Source organism: Ursus arctos, unplaced genomic scaffold (genome assembly GCF_023065955.2).
Source record: "Ursus arctos isolate Adak ecotype North America unplaced genomic scaffold, UrsArc2.0 scaffold_2, whole genome shotgun sequence".
In the NCBI taxonomy this organism is placed as follows: domain Eukaryota; kingdom Metazoa; phylum Chordata; class Mammalia; order Carnivora; family Ursidae; genus Ursus; species Ursus arctos.
In genome coordinates this window covers 63,482,729-63,502,779 of record NW_026622874.1, presented here as the reverse complement: position 1 = coordinate 63,502,779, position 20,051 = coordinate 63,482,729, and the positions used below count along the sequence as shown (strand labels likewise).

At 62.2% G+C, this 20,051-nt stretch overlaps 1 protein-coding gene across 2 annotated transcripts; it reads left to right on the top strand.

Moving 5' to 3' along the window:
* The first annotated feature begins 1,409 nt into the window (after positions 1-1,409).
* On the top strand, positions 1,410-18,769 carry NTRK1 (neurotrophic receptor tyrosine kinase 1). Of its 2 annotated transcripts, XM_026485099.2 has the most exons (17): positions 1,410-1,621; positions 4,563-4,637; positions 5,052-5,123; positions 6,625-6,693; positions 7,379-7,524; positions 7,763-7,905; positions 10,056-10,188; positions 11,646-11,972; positions 12,384-12,401; positions 12,570-12,625; positions 12,861-12,963; positions 13,481-13,627; positions 13,958-14,088; positions 14,233-14,405; positions 16,593-16,833; positions 17,131-17,289; positions 18,584-18,769. In XM_026485099.2, exons 1-17 carry the CDS (start codon positions 1,410-1,412, stop codon positions 18,767-18,769), a joined length of 2,391 nt encoding a protein of 796 aa, XP_026340884.1. The 2 variants fall into 2 exon arrangements, with proteins under 2 accessions (XP_026340884.1, XP_044235097.1); XM_044379162.1 differs by lacking the exon at positions 12,384-12,401.
* The last annotated feature ends 1,282 nt before the right edge of the window (positions 18,770-20,051 follow it).

The following is a 20,051-nucleotide window of genomic DNA, read 5'->3' as shown; positions in this document are numbered from 1 at the left end:
GAGGTAGAAGTTCTGCCCCCTGGAGCCCTGACACCTGCTGGGTGACTTCTAGCAGCCACCACCCGGCGGAGCGAGCTTGCAGAAACCTGGCGGGAACGCGAACCGGGTCCTGAACACGCAAACCGTTCGCCTCTCCGAGCCCCTCGCCGCCACCCGGGGGCCGCCACCTCCGCTTTCGCGCGAGGCTCCGTCCCAGCCAAGTCTCTCGGCCACAGCCAGGATCCTGTGGGCTCGCCTCTGTCCGGTTGCCTTCCCAAATCAGTCTGTCTGTCCCCGTCTCGGGGCTGGGGGTTTGGCGGAGGGGCAACCGCGCGCCTCTTCTTCTCGGGGCGCTAGCTTCGCGCGCTCCCTGCGGCTCTCCCTGCGCGAGAGTCCCTCCTCCGGGACCCTCCTGCTCGTCCTTACCGCCCCCCCCCCGCCCCGGACTGAGACTGGCGGGCTCCTGCAGCCGCCGAGGCCCGCGGGGTGGGAGGCGCTGGGGATCCCGGGGCTTTCCGGGTGCGCGGCCTCCGAGGACCGACGGGTCCCCAGCTCCACCCGCGGGCGGCTCCCTTGTCCGAGGAGCTAAGAGAAGATCTATTAATTTCTCCGCGCAGAAATCGATGCTCTTGTCAGTGCGGCGATCGATGCCAGCCCAGCCCGGCGGGGCCCCACCCGGCCTGGGGCCTGGCGCTGGCCGGCCGGGGTCAGGGGCGGTCGCTGGGGCCTGGGGCGCAACTCCGTGGGGGCTGCAGAGCGCGCCCCCCTCCCCGCAGAGCTCACACCTCTGCGCGCGGGCCTCTAGCGCCACCCTGTGGTCTTTCCTGAAAGCGGGCATCTCGGCTTCCTGGGCTCCCTTCTCAGGTTGTTTTGGGGCGACGCCTTCCTTCTGCTGTTTTCTTGCCCCAGGTCCTGCGTTTGGTCCTTTTGGGGTCTCTTCCCCTTTCTTCCTAGGGTTTAGAGAGTGTTTTACCTCATTTACCCCAAGTGACATCGTACACTCCCTCAGGGGCACGCACCGCGAAGAGGGAGATCTGAGGCGGGGGGCTGACTGGGATGACCCCGATGGTAACCTCGCCCCCGCCCTGTCATCTCCCCGCCCCCTAAAGGCAGCTGCTTTAGGCTGGGAGAAATAACGGATCCACTTCCCAGCCACCGCCCCCCACCCCAGCAGACAGCTCTAAGGCGTTCCCTCTGGAGCAGGGGGTTTTGGGGGAGAAGGGGTGCGGGGTCCCCCGAAAGGGGTGGCGGCAGCCTTGGGGCTAAGGACGGGAGCGGTGGGGGTGGAGCCGGAGGGGGCAGGGCGGGGCGGGGCGGGCCGCGGGCCCCGCCCTTTCCCGGCGGCCGGGTCTTTAACGCGGCGGGCGCACGTGTCGGGGGAGGCCCGGCGGCCGCGGCTGGGAGCGCACGGACGGCTGCCGGCCGGCGCGATGCTGCGAGGCGGACCGCGCGGGCAGCGGGGCGGGCACGGCCGGGCGGCGGGGCCGGGCAGCCTGCTGGCCTGGCTGATGCTGGCGTCCGCGGGCGCCGCGCCCTGCCCCGATGTCTGCTGCCCCCACGGTCCCTCGGGGCTGCGCTGCGCCCGGCCTGGGGCCCTGGATATGCTCCGCCGCCTGCCGGGGGCTGAGAACCTGACGGAGCTGTGAGTGTCCGGAGGGCGAGCGGGCGCGGGGGGCGCGGGGGCGCGCGGGTGTAACGGTGCCCCGAGGGTGCGCACTCTCGTCGGGCCGGCGGGGTCGGGAGAGGAGGGCGCGGCGGGAGGCTGCACCTGGGCCTGCCTCCGCGGCCGCGCTCCCGGCCGGCAGCCACCGCAGTGACCAGACGGACGGTGCTTGGTGCTCGGTGCAGCTGGGGCAAAGGGGGCTGTCCGTGGACCAGGTCTGAAACAGCCCATCCATCTGGAAGCAGCCTTTGAAGATCAGACAGGAGCCCAAGCTCTGCCTCCTGGGGGGGGGGCGGTTGGTTAGTTGTGGAGAACTCCTCTGTTTGGCACCCTTACCGCCTTAGCCCCTTTCCAGGGGAAGCTAGCCCCTACCCCGTTCCTTGCCATGACCGGGCAACACCAGCTCTTACCTCTGGAGCTGGGGACTGAGCTAGAAGAGGTGGGAGGTGGTGAGGAGGCATAGCTTGGTGGCTGAGCTCTCTTCTCCCTGTTGCCACCATCTCTTGTCCCCACTATCCCTTGATTTGGGTGTAGAGAACGAGACTCCTGGCTTCTCTGTCCCCGCCCTGTCTCCCTTTCCACCCTGGTCCCCCTACTTGGGGCAGAGAGCCAGGCTCTTGTTGACAGACTCTCCTCTTTTCAGGGCCCCAAACTGGGAGAAATCTCCAGCATTCTGTAGTACTCTGACAACCTGCAGTAATTGGTTACAAAATACTGGAGTACTTGTTCTCGCCTGGTGAAACCTACGAGAGTATTCTGTAGTAATTGGCCTAGAGGCACTCGGGCATCGGGCATCCCATGGCGATGCCGGGGAAAATACTTGAGTATTCTATGTAGCTGATGGGGCCAGCAAGACTTCTAGAAGAGGAGAGGGACTGCTAGAAAAATCCTGGTCCTGCCCTGCTGGCTGGGGCTTAGAGGGTGGGCAAGGAGCTGTGGCCTCATGCAGTGACGGTGACGGGTTGGAAGGCGTCCGAGGTGGGAACCCTCGCTGTCTGGAAGTTACTTGAGCAGCCTGCGATAACTGGCAGCGAGGTACTCCCGTATCTCATGGTAATTAACGGGAAGGTCTTCAGTCTCTCTCTTTAATGGCCCTAGGGAGACCAGGAGGAGAGGAGATGGCCTTGTCTGGGTCTGGGCCTAGGGCCCTGCAGGATGGGAGGGGCTGTCACCCCCAGCCCCGTCCCCCCACTCCCCTGCACCTTCACACCAGGGCCTGGGCTCCAGAATGTTCCCCATCAGAGTTCTTGTCCCCGTTCCCTTACCCAGTGGGTCCAGCCCCCGAGGGGTGGGGGACATGGGCAGGCTGGGCTGGGGAGCAGGAGGCATGCAGGGTGGGGAGCTGTGAGGTCCCTCTGGGTGGGGCAGCGGCCTGACCCCCTGCCTCCGCCTGCCCGTCCCCTCCTCCTCCCTCACCCGCAGAGCTAACGAGGAGATAATGGACTCGAAAAGACAGATTGATGATGAATCCAAACGAATGAGGCAGCTTTGAGTGCGCTGCCCGACAGCTTGCACACGGCGGGCGGCCGCCACCCCTCCCCAGGTCCTTCCAGCTCTAAACCCTGTGAGCAGGGACGCGCTCTCCCAGAGTCGTGAGGGATTGCTCCCTAGGCCTCCAGGGACCAAACGCTACCTGGCGGTGCTGCTGGGCCAGCGCTGGGAAGCGGGAGGGGGAGAGGTCACGCAGGCTGGTTTCGGTTCCAGCCAGGGAAAGGGAGGAGGGAGAGTTCTGAGAACAGGCAGTGAGTCAGGGGCCCAGGGGCCCCTGACGAGTGTGCACGGTGCGGGGGGGGGGGGTACACTGACGTGCCACTGCAGGGCACCCGAGTTCTCAGGAACTCTGTGGGGTGCCAGATTCCAAACCTGAGCAGGGCCCAGGGCCTCAGCAGCCTCCATCCCCGCGTGCCCTCCTTCTGTCCCGGCTCCCTATCTGGCTTTCTCTGGCGCTCTGTCCTTATCTCTGTGTCTTTCTTTCTCCCTGTGCTTATCTGTCTGTCCCCTTGCCTGTCTCTCTCTCTCTGCCAGTCTCTTCTTACTCATTGTCTCTTTCTCCGAGTCTCTGTTTCACTATCTCTGTGTTTTTATGCCCCTCCTTCTTGAGCATTCCCACCACTCTCTTGCCACGTAAACCACTGGTCTGTGCCTCTCACCCCTTCTTCTCCAGCCTCCCAATGCCCCTCTCCCCCTTCTCGGGTCCCTCTTGGGGCTGGGGGGGGGGCTCAAGGGGTCCCTGACTGACAGCCTCTGTGCCTCTTGCTTGCTCTGCTGAAGGGTGGGGGGGAGTAGGGCGTGCTGCCTGAGTGTAGGGAGGGGCCGTGGCTTTGAGGGTGGTGTGTGTGTGCGCGTGCGTGCGTAAATGAGGGAGCGAGTGTGCAGCAGCGTGGGTCGGCCCAGATAGGGACTGTGTGTTTGGGAACACACATATTTGCACAACAACAGGGTTCCCTCTGTGCTGAGGGAGCTGTGGCTCTGGTGAGCCTAGGTCCTCCGTGGGAGCAAGTGTTCCAGCGTGACTCCCATTTCTGAGCACGAACAGGAGAGGCCCCGTGTAGGAAAGCAGAACCCTAAGCTGAGAATGGGCTTCTGTGTGTGTACGAGTGTGGATCCATTTGTGCCCATGAGAGACATGGGAATACCCATGTCCGTGTGTGAGGGTGGAAGTGTGCGGACGTGCCCACAAGTGTGTGTGTGGACCTGTGCAAGGAGGTGTGTGTGCACGTGTGTGTGCACGTGTGAGGGATGTGAGTGTGCCTGTGTGATGGTGATACACGCATGCACATGCGTCTCTGTGTGTGTGTGCACAGGTCTGTGTGTGACCTGCGTGCACCTGCATACGTGAGAGTGAGGGAGGCGGGTGGGTGGGTGTGGGAGCTCGGGTGTGGCTCTGGGCCCCTGTGACCCCCGTCCCCTCTCCCCACAGCTACGTCGAGAACCAAGAGCAGCTGCAGCATCTGGATGCCACTCACCTGAGGGGCCTGGGGGAGCTGAGAGACCTGTGAGGGGCTGACTGTCGGTGTGGGGGTCAGCCCGGGGCCTGGGGGACCAGTGGCTCAGGGAGGCTGACAGAGGGGCTGGAGGAGATCAGAAAGCTCAGGGGTCTCAGGGCCCAGGGTAGCTGGGGAGGCTGTGGGGATTGGGGGGTCCAGGACTCACACTGGAGTCCGGGGTCTGGTGTGGGCAGAGGGGCGAGGTCCAGGGTAGCTGGGGAGGCTGTGGGGATTGGGGGGTCCAGGACTCACACTGGAGTCCGGGGTCTGGTGTGGGCAGAGGGGCGAGGTCCAGGGTAGCTGGGGAGGCTGTGGGGAGATGGGAGGGGTCCAAGACTCACACTGGGGGCCGGGGCTGTGGGCAGAGGGGCGGAGCCCAGGAGAGGAGGCCCTGTGGGCTGACCCTGCTGCACCCCCCCCAGCACCATCGTGAAGAGTGGACTCCACTCCGTGGCGCCCGATGCCTTCCGTTTCACTCCTCGGCTCAGTCGCCTGTGAGTGGCCGGGGCTGGGCAGAGGGAGTGGGGGGACCCCTGGACATGGGTGGCTGCTGGGCTTGTGCCCCACCCCCAGCTGTTGTGAAGACGGCCCGACCTGGGCAGGGACGTGGCCTCGCTGTTCTTCCAGGGCTCTTCTGCCTCTCCTTCAGGGATGCTGGTGCTCTGGGCGCCCCTTCCCGTCGGCCACAGGGTCCTGGCCTCTTGCTTCCGTGCTTCCTGCTACAGGGGCGGGTCTCATGGGTGCCTGCCCCGTTTTTCTTCCTGGAGTTCAGACACACACTAGTCAAAGGGAGCAAGGGACAGGGGTGTGCTCCAGGTTCCGGCTGGGGCTCCTCTCCCAGCTCTTCCCTGGTCCCCGGGATAGCCTGGGGGCTGGGTATCAGATCCGTGGCTAGTCACCCTGCCCATCCCTGGGAGTCACCTCTGCCCCTCGGGTAGACGGTGGGAAGGGGCAGTGGGGGGCAGGAGAGGGAGACTCTTGGAGTCGCCAGCAGCCCCCCTCTGGCCTTCTGGGGCCAGGAGTTCAGCTCCTCCTTCTTACCATGGTGGACAGACAGAAGGCAGGGTGCTGGGTCTGCCATTCGTGGGGTTGTGCGGGGTCCTCTAAAGTCTGTACTGTGTCCAGTGATGAAGCTACGACAGAAACGGTGATGTTAGTCACATCACTCACGACATGCCGGGGCTTCAGTTAAAAACGTGTACCCAGTGACACCTCATAACACTTACGTCCGTGAATCTTCACAATCAACATGGTGAGGGAGTGTGAGCCCCATTTTATAGACGAGATACTGAGAATCACAGAGGTGACGTTTCTGGGCCGCGGCCACACCCAGCCGTGTCTGGTGCTGGACTGGGCCTCCTCTCCAATCCCTGCGTGGTAGTGCCGCCCGGCTCGGCCCCCCCAAACTGTAGGACAGCCGGGCAAGGAGACGGGCCAGGGCAGTCCCCTTAGACAGAGAGCCCCCAGAGCGGCAGGCGGGTGTGAGGCTCCTAACCCAGCTTGCTGTGCGGCCTTGAGCTGGCACCTCTTGGGGCCCTCTCTCCAGGTCTGCCCTGAGGAGGGGAAGGAAGGAGGCGGGTTGCTGAGGAAGTACTCGGGATCCTGGTCACCGCCCCCCTTTTCCTCTGGCCCGTTCTGGCTCCACGTGTAGGGGAGCACAGATGGAGTCCCCTCCCCCAGCCGGGGTCTCAGGGGTCTCAGCACTTTGCCAGCTGGGGCCGAGAGTGGGGGAGAGCAGAGCAGGCTGTTCCCTGAGACCCCCTCCCTGGGCTCTGGGGAGGGGGTTAAGTGGGGTTAACCCTCACTGTCCCAGCGAGAAGAGGGGGACTCCAAGAGCCTAACCTGTCCCGACCCCAGGGCCTCCCCTAGGCTTCTAGTTGCCAGGGCTGGGGAGGAGAAGCCAGACGCTGGCTTCCTGTGGCCCCTCCCTCCCTCACCCTGGGTCAGAGCAAGGTTGGTGGTTCCAGGCTGCTGTCTCTGTCTCAACTCCCACAGAAATCTCTCCTTCAACGCTTTGGAGTCTCTCTCCTGGAAAACCATCCAGGGCCTCTCCCTGCAGGAGCTGTGAGTAGGGGGCTTCCAGGGGCCAGAGCAGCGTGCGTGTGCGTGCCTGGGCACGTGGGTCTCCGTGTGGAGTGGTGGCGGAGTGGGGGGCTCTTTGGGGACTGCGTGTTGGGCAGTGAGCTGAGATGGGGACGCTGCCCACGCCCGTGACCCCCATCCAAGAGGCTGCAGGCCCCTGGGGGGGACTCCTGCCCTGGGGGCGGCTGGGTGTGGAGGCAGAGCTGGCTGGCTGATGTCCCGTGCGCTCTGGTGGCTGGGGGCCCGTGCGTGCGCACATCTGCCCATATGGCCAGCCCCCACACACAGGGCCCCATGGGGACAGTAGTGGTCCGTGTGTGTGTGCTGGGCCCCTGAGGCCTCTGGGTCACTCGGAACACACCGCCCTTCCCTCTTGTCGTCCTGTGCAGAGTCCTGCCCCCCCTGTCCTCCTGAGGAGTCTGGTGGGGCAAGGGAATGCCATGTGGCCCACAGCCGGCTCCTGGGCTTTCTGGATTCTGTTTCCTGTAATAACGTCTTGTTCCTGGGGTGCCTGAGAGGACCCTGTCCTCTGTCCCCGCTCCTCCCCCCGGGTCTCCCGCCCTGTGGTCTGACTGACCCCCTCCTACATGCTACTTCATCCTCTGTGGTTCCTCAGGCCCGACACCTGCCCTGTCCCTGACTCTCTTGGTGTCCCCCAAACCCACAGGGTCCTGTCGGGGAACCCTCTTCACTGCACGTGTGCCCTGCACTGGCTGCTGCGCTGGGAGGAGGAGGGGCTGGGTGGCGTGCGCGGACAGAAGCTGCAGTGCCCCGGGCAGGGGCCCCTGACCATCTTGTCCAATGCCAGCTGCGGTAGGTGCCAGGGGTGCACAAGGGGTGGGGGGAGCCGCATGCCTGCAGAGGGACCACTGAGCAGGGAACTGGGGAATGGACGTTGGCGAGAGCTGGGGGCCTGAAGATTGGAGGGCATTGGGCATCGCCAACAGGGGCTCAGGGTCACTGAGGAGGGTGGGGAAGGAGGCACTGCCCTGGGGTAGGGCTCCGAGGCCACCCCCTGCTCTAATGTCCCTCGGCCATCCTGGGCTACCAGGTGTGCCCGTGCTGAAGCTCCAGATGCCCAACGCCTCCGTGGATGTGGGGGACAATGTGTCACTGCAGTGCCTGGTGGAGGGGCGGGGCCTGGAGGGCGCCGGCTGGATCCTCACCGAGCTGGAGGAGTTGGCCACAGTGACGGTGAGAAGCCCTTCACCACCCTGTCCCTGTCCCTCTTCTTCCCCTCTCCCCGGGAGAGGCTTGGACAGGACACAGGGCCAAAGACAGGCAAAGAGAGACAGTAAGGAAGAAGCACATAGAACGCAGGGGAGGGACAGATATGGTTTAGACCCACGGGGCTCCAGCTTGTTCTGTGGAGCAGGCCCACGCATGCCCTTAGGGTGGGCACTGGACCAGTGGGGACCCCCAGGCCCCTCTCTGGTGCTCGCTACCAGAGAGACGGTCCCTGGACCCACAGGCCATCCCTCGCATCCACAGACTTTCTAGACAAGGGAGCAAGACCGGGGAAGAGTGCACCGTGTTTGCAGTCCTGCCTCCAGATGCATTCTCAGGGTCCTTCCCGTCTTTGGAGGTTCTGGAAGCAGCATCCTCGTGGGTGTGTGATGAGCTTATTAGTAAAGAAAGTCTAGGTCCGGGTCCAGCTTTCTCACTAATGAATTTTTGGACTGACTTTCGGAAAAATCCCTTAATCTGCCTTCACTTTGGTTTTCTTATCTGTCGACTGAGGAGGTGGACGTGATGACCTTTGATGTCCCTGCCTGCTTGTCGACTGAGGAGGTGGACGTGATGACCTTTGATGTCCCAACAGCCTCTGGGCACTCTCTGGCTGCTATCTCTGTCGTGCAGATGTGTCTTTGGGCGTCTTCCCTCGCCTTGCCCTTTGTGCTCAGGCTGACGATGGGCAGCCACAAGTAGCTACAGCTGGCGAGGGCCACAGAGGCCGACAGTAGGGCTGTGCCACCCAAAAACCTGGCCCCATATGGATGGACACCCAGGGTCCAGCCCCTTGGAGGAGCCGGGCCAGTGTGTTCACTTTGGGAGGAGCCCAGTCCCAGAATAGCTGCAGGCTCTGGAACAATATTGAGAGGACGAGGAACCACTGGAGCCGGGGCTGTAGACATGGTGGGGGGGGCCATGAGCCACTGAGCAAAGCCACTGAGAGTGAGTGATAGAAAGGGAACAAGGCAGAGGCAAGAGGTTGGCCATGACCGTGGGCGAGAGACCTCTGCTTGGCTGTCTTGGGAAATTCCAGGGGTTTGCTTTTCTCTTTGGGAGGTTTACATGTTTGCTACCACTTCTGTTTTCTAGAAACTTCCTATAGAAAAGTCACACCCAGCTGGGGTCAGTGGAAGGCAGGGGAGGCTGGTCACCCTCAGGAGACTGGAGGATGGTGGAACAGCTCAAAGGGAAGAGTTGATGGGCTGCCCGGCACTCACAGGGATTTGGGGGAGACGGGATAGCAGACAGAAGCTTGGGGCAGGGCCGGGCTTCCCCTGGAGGAGGCTGGAACCCAGAGCTTGCACGAGAGGCTATAGAGCTCTTCTGGAACTTCCATTCCAGTGGAAGCCCTGGGAAACTTCACCTCCTCTGGCCCTTAGTCAAAGAATTCTGCATTTCTGAAATTTCCAGATAAATGAGGTTTGTCCCCTGCTCCATTGACTTCCATCACTTTGTCTACCTACTTGGCTTACAAAGCAAGAAAGCCATGGTTCAGCAAGATTCGGGATTGTCCTAAGGTCACGTAACTGGCACACATCCACAGTTTCTTAGGAAGAGAGCCTGAGCCTGATTCAGTCTCTCGATGGTGATTCAGAATCAAGCCACTTTGCTACTAGCTTCCCTCTCCATGTTTATCTGCCAGAGGGGGTCGGGATGCCGCCGCTGCCGCCTCTACCCGCCGCCCTGCCAGCAGCGCCAGCTCCGTATTTCTGGTCTCCCTGGGGCCGAGACTGTTAGAACAGCATGTAAAGCAAGACTGAGTTGTGTCCGTTTGGGTCTTGGCGTTCTTGACATCTGTTGAGCTGCTCAAATGGCGGTCCTGGTTCAGGGTTTTCTGCGCCTGTTGTGAGGTTACTGGTTGTGTTCTAGATTTTTTCGGATCATTAAATAAATGGTCCCGGAGATAGTCTGCAAACAAGCTCTAAAGGTGGGGGGCCATTCTCCTGCTATATTCTCTCCTCTACCTCTTCCCTTCCCCCACTCCCCCACTCCTCCTTTCTTTTCCATCTGGAGCCACAGGGGTGCCCCAGAGACATCAGCTCCAACCCCCTGCCTCCATACCCACGCCTGCTGACCCTCTTCCTCCTTTGCCCTTCTCTTTCCTGACCCAGCAATCTGGGGGTCTGCCATCCCTGGGGCTGATGCTGGCCAACGTCACCAGCGACCTCAATAAGAAGAATGTGACGTGCTGGGCGGAGAATGACATGGGCCGGGCCGAAGTCTCCGTGCAGGTCAACGTCTCCTGTGAGTCCCAGTGACCTCCCCCCCAACCCCGCACCCCCCTTCTTCCCTGGAAAGAGGCTCTGAGGGTTGGGGGCTGAAGGAAGGGGCTGGGATATATATCTCCACAGCTGCTCCCGCCCAGCTGTTTCCAGATTCCCATGAAAACCTGATCCTGTGGGGGAAATCCTGGGGGCTCGTCAAGGCCAGAGGGGTGGGGGTGGATTTCTTTCTGGCTCCTGCCCAAGTCTTGCTACCTGAGGCCCTCGGCGCCAGCTGCTCTCGCTGCCTTACTCCACTGCCCCGGCCTTCGGAGCACTTTTGTTGTACATCCGAGTTTTAAAGGAAGAAATTCCCCTCCCGAGCTTTTCTTTAGGCTCGCTGCCTGATTTCCCTCGGTCTGCCAACAAATTACATCAAATCTTGTACGTTATACAATTTTTCTCCTTTAATTGTGAAATATAATGTAGATATCTGCATAAAACACAGACACTTTAAATAATAATTATTCTTTGGCTTTTCGGAACACACTCCCTTCCTCTCCCCATCCTTTTTCTCTGCACCATCCCGACTTTTGGGATAGTCGTTTCCTTGTTTTTAAAAACAATTTTACATGCGTGTGCTTCCCTATCCGTGTGGTTTAGTTTTCCCTGTTTTTGTACATTATAGAGATGGAATCCTCCTGCAAGTATTATTCTGGGCTTAGTTTCTCTGTGCAGCATTGTGTTTGCAAGATTCCCCCATGTCGCTGGGAGCAGCTGTTGTTCCGTAGGTCCTTTCCTGCTGAGTAGGTTCCCCTGCGTGACATCTACGTATCCATCATCAAGAGGCTTTTGCTTTCCTTAGATTGGGTCTATTTCAATCCCATACGTTTTTTCCCAAAAGCTTTTTTTTCTTTTTAAGATTTTATTTTTTTATTTGTCAGAGAGAGAGAAAGAGAGAGGGAGAGAATGAGTAGGGGTGAGAGGCAGAGGGAGAGGGAGAAGCAGGCTTCCCGCTGAGCCGGGAGCCTGATGCCTGATGCCGGACTGGCTCCCAGGACCCGGAGACCATGGCCTGAGCTGAAGGCAGACGCTCCACGGACTCAGCCACCCAGGTGTCCCTCTCCAAAAGCTTTTTAGCTACATATTTTTTGCCTGTTTGATACTTAGGCCCTCTCCCGACCTTCTTACACTTGATCGTACTGCATTTTTCTGGATTCCTTATCCAAAAGACCACGTGTTTCCTTTCCATAGCCGGCACCCCGTTTCCCTGGGGCTGCCTGGCCGCCACGGGAGCTCTCCAAGCCTCCGAGTTATACACGCCGGCTACCTGGTTTATTTAAGATCCACCGCCAGCGCTCTTCGGAGGGTCCCTCCTTGTGCATTTCTTCGCCCACCAGCCGGTTTCTCTTAGCCCCCCCCCCCACCCCGCCCCGTGGGTCAGGTCTGCGCCGGGCCCCCTCCGCGGCCGCTGATGTGCGGCCATGTCTCCGCCCGCAGTCCCGGCCAGCGTGCAGCTGCACGAGGCGGTCGAGCTGCATCACTGGTGCATCCCCTTCTCGGTGGACGGGCAGCCGCCGCCCTCTCTGCGCTGGCTCTTCAATGGCTCCACGCTCAACGAGACCAGCTTCATCTTCACCGAGTTCCTGGAGCCCGCGGCCAACGAGACGGTGCGGCACGGCTGCCTGCGCCTCAACCAGCCCACCCACGTCAACAACGGCAACTACACGCTGCTGGCCGCCAACCCCTCGGGCCAGGCCTCTGCCTTCGTCATGGCCGCCTTCATGGACAACCCTTTTGAGTTCAACCCCGAGGACCCCATCCCCGGTGCGAAGGCCACCCGAACCCCGGCCCCCTCCGGGGCTGCCCCGGGCACAGATCCAGGGGCCCCCTCGCTGCTGTGGTCCTGGCCGCAGTCGGGGTGCCTAGTCCTGGACGGAAAGGGGCCTGGAGTTCTGGAGTCCGGCTCTGCGCTGGCCTCCCTGCCCCGCATCCCCTAAGCCCTGGGGGCCCTGAACCCCTGGGCTGCCCCGCTCCCTGGGCTGGCCGAGCAGGGGGCCGTGCACCAGGGCACCGGTGCCCAGCCGGACAAGGGCCGCATGCCTCTTCTCCTCGAGGTGCAGCCACCCCACCTCCCACCCCACCCTCCTGCCCCAGGAAGGGATGAGTCGGGGGTGGGGGGAAACGCACTGCCCCCGCCCCCCCATCTGACTGCTTTCTCTCCTCCTCCTGCTGCAGTCTCCTTCTCGCCAGTGGGTGAGTAGCCCAGGCCGGAGGGCAGGTTCTGTCTGGTCCCTGAAGCCGAGGCTGGGCAGAGGGCACAGCTGACCCGGTCCCCGAGGGCTCAGCGGGGGGGGGGGGGGGGCTGCTGCAGGAGACACCGCGTATGCCGAGGCCCACTCTCCATGCCCTGTGTCCTCACAGACACTAACAGCACATCCGGAGACCCAGTGGAGAAGAAGGATGAAACACCTTTTGGGGTGAGCATGAGATGGTCATGCTGGTCTCGGCCTTGGGATCGGGAGGCTGGGCTTGCGGCTGGTCGGCGTAGTAGTCTCTGGTCGGAGCGTGCCAATGGCTACGGTGTGGCCTCAGCCACCCTCACAGCCAGGGGCTGGGGCCCCACTCTGGCTCCCACGCAGGACGGGGAGCTGTTTGCTTGGGGGCACCCTGAGGGAGTAGGCGAAGCTCGGCTCTGACCACCCTCGCCCCCAGGTCTCAGTGGCTGTGGGCCTGGCAGTCTTTGCCTGCCTCTTCCTTTCGACGCTCTTCCTTGTGCTCAACAAATGTGGACGGAGGAACAAGTTTGGGATCAACCGTGAGTAGGAGTGCGGCTGCCGGGCTGTCCGTTCGTCTGTCCTGCTGGCTTTGTTTCCCGCTGGCTCTCCCTGACTCTGTCCTCCGTGGGGGGGGCGGGGGCTGCACACAGTGGAGAGCCGGGGGTGTGTATGGGGGTGGGTGAGGGCCCGACTGCAGGGCTCGTGGGTGTGCATGTGTCTGTCGGGGCCGCGGCTGCGAGAGTGTCAGGCGGGAGCTGCTAATTGTCGGCTGGATTGTAGTCAAACACTAAGTGGGTCTGGGAGGTCTGAGCTCTGCAGGGGAGAGGCGGGCAGTGGGGGAGTTCTTTGGTGGCCCACAGGGCCTGGGGTTGGACAGGAGCCAGACAGAGAGAGGCCATAGTGCCTCCCCTTCCCCTGCTGGCTGACTCACTCCCTCGCTCTTCTGCCCCTCCCCTGCAAGTTACCGGCTGGGTGGCCTGATGCCCTGCAACCTGACAGGGGCTGGGGTGTGTACCTGGGTCGTGACCCCTCTGTAAGGCCGTGTTGCTTCCCCAGGCGCAGCTGTGCTGGCTCCAGAGGACGGACTGGCCATGTCCCTGCACTTCATGACTCTGGGTGGCAGCTCCTTGTCCCCCACTGAAGGCAAAGGCTCTGGGCTTCAAGGCCACATCATCGAGAACCCACAGTACTTCAGTGATGCCTGTGAGGAGCTCTCCTGGGTCAAGGGCGGGGGTGAGCCTGGGTGTGTGCGTGTGTGTGCGTGTGTGTGTGCATGTGTGCCCGCGTGTCTAGAAGCCCCTGTATCACCACCTTTGCCCGCCCCAGGCCTGCACCAGCCTTCCCCCCCATCCCCCCTTCCCTGTACACACCACAGCATGGGGCTTCGGGGAAGGCACCAAGCCTCCCTCTCAGTCCCCAGCCACCCCCTTGGCTGGCAGCCTCACGCCGCACGCAGGCCTGCGAGCCGGTCCTGGCCTGCTGTCCCCCCTTCCCAAGACGGGCTCCGGTCTGACCCTGCACGCCTCCCGGCAGGTGTTCGTCACATCAAGCGCCAGGACATCGTGCTCAAGTGGGAGCTGGGCGAAGGCGCCTTCGGGAAGGTCTTCCTGGCGGAGTGCCACAGCCTGCTGCCTGAGCAGGACAAGACGCTCGTGGCCGTCAAGGTAAGAGCCCGTCCACGGGCTGCCGCTCGCCCCTCGCTCCAGGACCGGGTGCTCCGGCGGGGGTGGGCCGCGGGGTCTGGCCCCGTGGGTGTGGGCCAGGGAGGCGGCGGGACGCGCGCTCAGCCCCGCCGCGCCCGCGTGCAGGCGCTGAAGGAGGTGTCGGAGAGTGCAAGGCAGGACTTCCAGCGGGAGGCGCAGCTGCTCACCGTCCTGCAGCACCAGCACGTCGTGCGCTTCTTCGGTGTCTGCACTGAGGGCCGCCCGCTGCTCATGGTCTTCGAGTACATGCGCCATGGCGACCTCAACCGCTTCCTCCGGTACGACGGCCTGGCCACCCGTGCTGGCCTCTGGCTCTGGGCCCCTTGCCCCTTCCCGACAAGCGCACCCCCGACCGTCTGTGGAACTGAGGGGAGATGCCAAGAAGCAGCAGAGAGCCAGGGCTCCTGTCCCCCCAGGGGCGCGAGGCGGACGTGTGAAGGGGGGGGCATCTGTGCCAAGGACAGGGTGGCGGGAGTGGGGGGCAGGAGCAGAAGTCAGGACGGTGGCTTGCAGAGAGTGTGTTTCCACGTGCGGGGCAGGGGGCACCCAGAAGCCAGGCTGTGGGGGGACCGCGTGGAGAGCTACGACGGCAGTAACAGGCCCTCCAGACACTCTGCTCCCACTCTGCGCCATGGCTGCGTGCGCGTGGACACGCTTATCTGTGTAGTAACGTAAATAGGGGCGCGTCCTTCATCGTCTCCAAGCGCATATGGCAATTCATACTTGAAGAAAGTCACGGAAAATTCATTTCTTTTGCTTTGGACAGAACAACTCTGATATGTTTACTAATGTGTGCCGATGATTTTAATAGCTTCAAGAAACGTGCCCATTTCACAGATGAGGCTTACGTGGCTTGCCCAAGGGCACAAAGGGGGGAATATGACCCCAGGTAGAGCCCTGCTCTCAACCTCTGACTGTGATGATCCCATGTTCCCTTTGTTGAGTCCTTGGAAGAGAATGTCCCCTCCCCAGGACAGCGCAGTGTGAGGTGTGAGGCGGGTGGGGGAGGGCCAGGCTTGCACTCAGCTGGGACCTTCCACTCTGACCTCAGTTTCCCTGCCAGTAAGAGGGACTGTGGTTCTGGATGAGAAAGCGCTGTGTGGCTGTCCAGTCGATGGCTGTGATTTGGTCTCCCAACACCCTCTTGGGAGTGAAGGGTCATTCACACCATCAGGTTACAGAATTCGGTTGGAAGAGACCTCTGAGTCTAAGCTTATCCTGTGGAGGAAGAGGAGCCGGTGGAGGGTGGGCGGCAGCAGGGAGGTGATGCCAGACCCCATGTGGAGTGTGGAGGTGGTTGGGCTCAGGAGACTGGAGTCAACGGGAGGCCAGACAGGAGGCCTTCCTCTGGCTCAGCAGACACCATGTGGGCTTGGTGCTGAGTGCCGGGGATGTAGGCCAGGGACAGGCTACCATCTGGGGCCCAGGCTGTGGGAGCAGGGGCTCTCTGTGCTGGGTGGAGCACAGGGAACCAAAGGAGGGAATCGTAAAGGCTCCTAGATGAGTCTGGAAGACATTCCCTAGGAAGCCCATCTGCTCCTTCTTGCCTCGGGGCCTTTGCACTTATAGTCCCCTTTGCCTGGTACATCCAGTCTCCTTCCCAGCCACCTCACCTACCTCTGTCTCTGACCCTTTTGAATGGCTTACTCACCTCTTTTTTTTCAGGGTTTGAGTCTCAGTTTAAATGTCTCTTCCTCCAAGAAGTCTCCCCTGACTTCATCCCTAGCCTGAGTGCCCATCAGGTGCCCCAGTTGAGCTGTATCCTACTCTCCGCTGTAGCTCTGGTGATTGGCACCCTGGCGGTGTTTAGTAAGGCTCTGCCATAAATGAAGGAATAAACAGATGAGGAGAAAGTTGGCCCATGGGAAGGGGCAGTCTGGACAAAGCCATTGGCTCGGGCAGGGGTCAGAAGAAGGAATATCTGGGGAATGGAGCTGAGTGACCAGGGACTGATCTGGAGTGGTGGCTGTGGGAGGTGGAGGGTGTCTTGGAAGCCTTTGGAAGGAAGAAGGACCCCATGGGAGGCTGAATATTGAGGGCAAAGGTGAGAGAGACAGGAGGAGCCCCAGGTTCCAGGCTCAGAGCCTGGGTGGGAAACTTCCCTTCACGGAGGCAGGGACAGACTTGGGGGAAGAAGCTTAGCACCTAGAGGCCTAAGTGCGGCGTGTCCACGGGCAAGAGATGCGGGGGCCGGGGGCAACTGGCTGCTGGGCTCAGAGTTCGAGGGGGCTGCCTAGGGGCTGTGAATGTGGAACATGTGGGCAGTGGTGGAGGCTCTGGAGGTGGGCACACCTGATGGGCCCCCTTCCGGGCCCTCCAGACACCCACCTCCCTGTTCCCTCCATCCTCCAGTCTCCGGACTCCCCTCCCCCCTTCCACCCCAGCTCCTCTGCTTTCCGGTCCTCAGCCTCCTGGGGGCTCTCCCCCCCACCAAGCCCGGCCCTCTCTCCGTCACTCTTTGGCAGATCCCACGGGCCCGACGCCAAGCTGCTGGCAGGCGGGGAGGACGTGGCTCCGGGCCCCCTGGGCCTGGGGCAGCTGCTAGCCGTGGCCAGCCAGGTCGCTGCTGGGATGGTGTACCTGGCCGGTCTGCACTTCGTGCATCGTGACCTGGCCACGCGCAACTGTCTGGTGGGCCAAGGACTGGTGGTCAAGATCGGGGACTTTGGCATGAGCAGGGACATCTACAGCACGGACTATTACCGCGTAAGGGTCCTTGGGCCCCACCCCCGCGCGCGGGCACGCCCTCCTCTTCCTGGGCGGCGTGGGGGCCCAGGCTGCCCGCTCTGGACTCTACCCCCCTCTTACCTCCTGGGCCCCGAGGAGGGTCTGTCTCCTCTCCGGGACGCACAGAGACCACCATCGCTTTTCCCCTCTTAGCGCCGTCCCCCAGAGCCACTTCCATTCATCTTTAATGACGGGGCGGGTTTGGGGGCGCGTGGCGCGGCCCGGGACTGCCCCCCCTCCCCCCCCCCGCAGTGACGCGGCGCCGCCCGCCCGCAGGTGGGGGGCCGCACCATGCTGCCCATCCGCTGGATGCCGCCGGAGAGCATCCTCTACCGCAAGTTCACCACCGAGAGCGACGTGTGGAGCTTCGGCGTGGTGCTCTGGGAGATCTTCACCTACGGCAAGCAGCCCTGGTACCAGCTCTCCAACACCGAGGTCAGCCCCGCGCGCCGCCCCCGGCCCCGCCCCTCGGGTCCCCTGGTGCCCCCATCCACTGCCCCCGGCCCCAGGCCCCATCCAGTGGGGCGCTCCTGTGCCTCCTCCACCCCGCCCCCTTCTCTCCTTGCATTCTTCCTGCTCGGATTCTTGCCTCCGCTCACCGTCCTAGCCCAGGCCCAGCTGGCTCCTGGGGGAGCCGCAAAGCACTTTACAGATGGAGTCCAGACCCCCATCCTTAACTGCACTTTATAGACCCGGTAGGCGTTATCAGGAGGAAGGGAGAGGCATGGAAGACACAGAGGGCCTAGAGCAGAGCACAAGAGCAGAGCACAAGAGGGCCTGACACTGCAGCAGGAAGGCTGGAGGTCAGACTGCAGGAAGGACAGACCCGTGGCTCCCGCTCCCTCCTGGCTGGACACCGCCAGAGCAGGCCCCAGGTGTTCCGTCTCCCAGAGCAGCTCCCCCCACCCCCTCCTTGGCTCGCAGCTGTCAGTTTCCATTTCTCCTCCTAATGCAGTCTGCTCCCCGGAGGCTGCTGGGGTGGGGGAGAGGGTTATAGATTTTAATTTTCTCAAGCACAGAGAGAAGGAATGGAATTAGTGCTGCCCATAACCCAAGTCCTCTAATGGGGAGGGAGGGAAGAAGGGGGGGAAGAGCCTCCAGGCCCCGTCACCCATCACCCTGCCACCATCTCTCCTTCTTTGGATCCCTGAGCTGCTCTAACAGTCCTTCCTGGAGTCTAACCTGGTTCTTTCCTGCTGCAGTTTCTGTTCAGAGGTGCTAGGTCCCCACAGAATGGTACCTACAGAACACAAAAGGAAGTGGGGCTGCCCTCTACCTTAAATGGCCAGACAGCCAGTTTTCAAGGCCTTTGCCTGCAGTCCTGCTCTACTTTCCTTCTGCCCTCCGGAGCTGAGAGGTGGAGGGCCCTTCCCTTCCTCTATTCAGCCCTCAGCCCTGGCTGATGGATTTGGCAAAGCCCTGAGCCCCTCCCCTTCCTCAAATCCCCTGGCAAGTCTTCTGAGGGTCTGATTCCAGCCCTTCGGGAAGCAGTCCTACCCCCAGCCCAGCCTTCCCAGCCTACCTAGCTTTAATCCTTCCCGCTGCTCCGTGTTGGAGTGGAAAGGAATCTTGGGGTTCACTGCATCCTTTTAGATTTTTCATAGCCAAGAGGCCCAGACATCTGTGGGACCCACCTGGAGAGCCTAAGTGGGGGCGGGGGGGCGCTTCTGGCCTCCCTCCCCTGCTCCAGTGCAGTGCACCCTCTTCTCTCTCCCTCCGGTGGCCCCAGGCGATTGAGTGCATCACGCAGGGGCGGGAGCTGGAGCGGCCCCGGGCCTGCCCACCGGAGGTCTACGCCATTATGCGCGGCTGCTGGCAGCGGGAGCCCCAGCAACGCCACAGCATCAAGGATGTGCACGCCCGGCTGCAAGCCTTGGCCCAGGCGCCTCCCGTCTACTTGGATGTCCTGGGCTAGGGCCCCGGCCAGGGGCTGGGCAGCCTGAATACAGGGGCCTGCCCTCCGTGACCCCTGCAGCTCCCAGCTGTGGTGATCTCAAAGCATCTAACTCGCCCTCAGCATGCCAGAGGGGACAAGTGGGGTCGGGAGTGGCCGTGGCAATTATATTTATTATCCCTCGGCTGCGTGTCTCTTGCCAGTTCTTGGGATGACGTCACCCTGGGAGTGGGGGATGGAGCTGCAGGTAGGGGTTGCTCCTCCCCTCGCTAGTTCCCCTCAGTGGTAGTCCTACTCCAGTCCTACTCCAGCAGCTGTCACCTCCGGCCGTGGCACACCCTCCTTCCTGGTCCTGGGGCCATTGTGTCCGCCTGGTGGTGGGGCGGCCTCAGGGGGGGCTTCCCAGAACCTCAGGGAGGCCGTTGCTGTAGCGGGAGGGACAGAGGTTAGCTGTCATGGTGGACAGGCTGGAAGCACTGGTGGTGAGGGTCTTCCTCATGTTCGTGCGTCCAGAACAGCGCAGGCACGTGGTAGAACACGGATGAGAGAGGGAGAGCGCGCTTGAGTGTGCATGTGTGTGCGCATGTGTGTGCCTGCGTGTGTGCATGTGTGTGCCTGCGTGTATGTGCATGTGTGCACGCACACGTGTGTGTGCATGCGTGTGACAGGGGCAGGGAAGGAGCAGGGTAAAGGAACGGTGAGGGAGGCAGGACCCGTGTTCCTTCCCCTCCGTCACTCTTCCTGGCTCTGAGTGCTTTGAGATCAGCGCCTGGACGTGGGGGCCTGGGCCAAGTGGTGCTTTCCTGAGGACAGAGCCATCTCCCTGTCCCATTCTGCCCAAGGAGGAGGTGAGCTCTCCCTTCCCTCTGCCCCTTGGAACACCACCGGCCTTACTGAGTGGCCCCAGGCTTCTGTAGGCTCCGAGGCTGGCTCCTCCCCGCCCCACCCCCATCTTCCTCACCAGGAGCCCCAGAGGAGCGGTTCCCCCCACCCCCACTCCGGTCCCATCACTTCCAATCTCCTGCTCAGCTCCCGCGATAACCCACGCTCCCCATGGCTCCTCAGGGCTAATGTCGTGGCTGTCTCATGTCCCTGGGTGCCCGGCTCCCCCTACGCGGTGATTCAATATGGGTCTTATCACCCCTAGGCCTCGCCCTGTGGTGTCTGCCTCTTGTCCAGGCTGGTTAGTGCTAATGGAGGTCTGACCAGGGCTGCAGGCTGATTGATGGGGTGGGGGGGTCTGGTCCCTGAGGGCCAAGTTCACAGGCCCTCCTTCCTGTTCTGACCTGGGAGGGGTAGGGTG

Excerpts from the sequence above, each read along its gene's own strand:
- NTRK1 (XM_026485099.2), top strand. The coding sequence starts at position 1,410 with ATGCTGCGAGGCGGACCGCGCGGGCAGCGGGGCGGGCACGGCCGGGCG. Across the intron at positions 10,189-11,645 it reads CGTGCAGGTCAACGTCTCCT|TCCCGGCCAGCGTGCAGCTG; the intron begins GTGAGTCCCAGT and ends CTCCGCCCGCAG. Across the intron at positions 12,964-13,480 it reads GAACAAGTTTGGGATCAACC|GCGCAGCTGTGCTGGCTCCA; the intron begins GTGAGTAGGAGT and ends TTGCTTCCCCAG.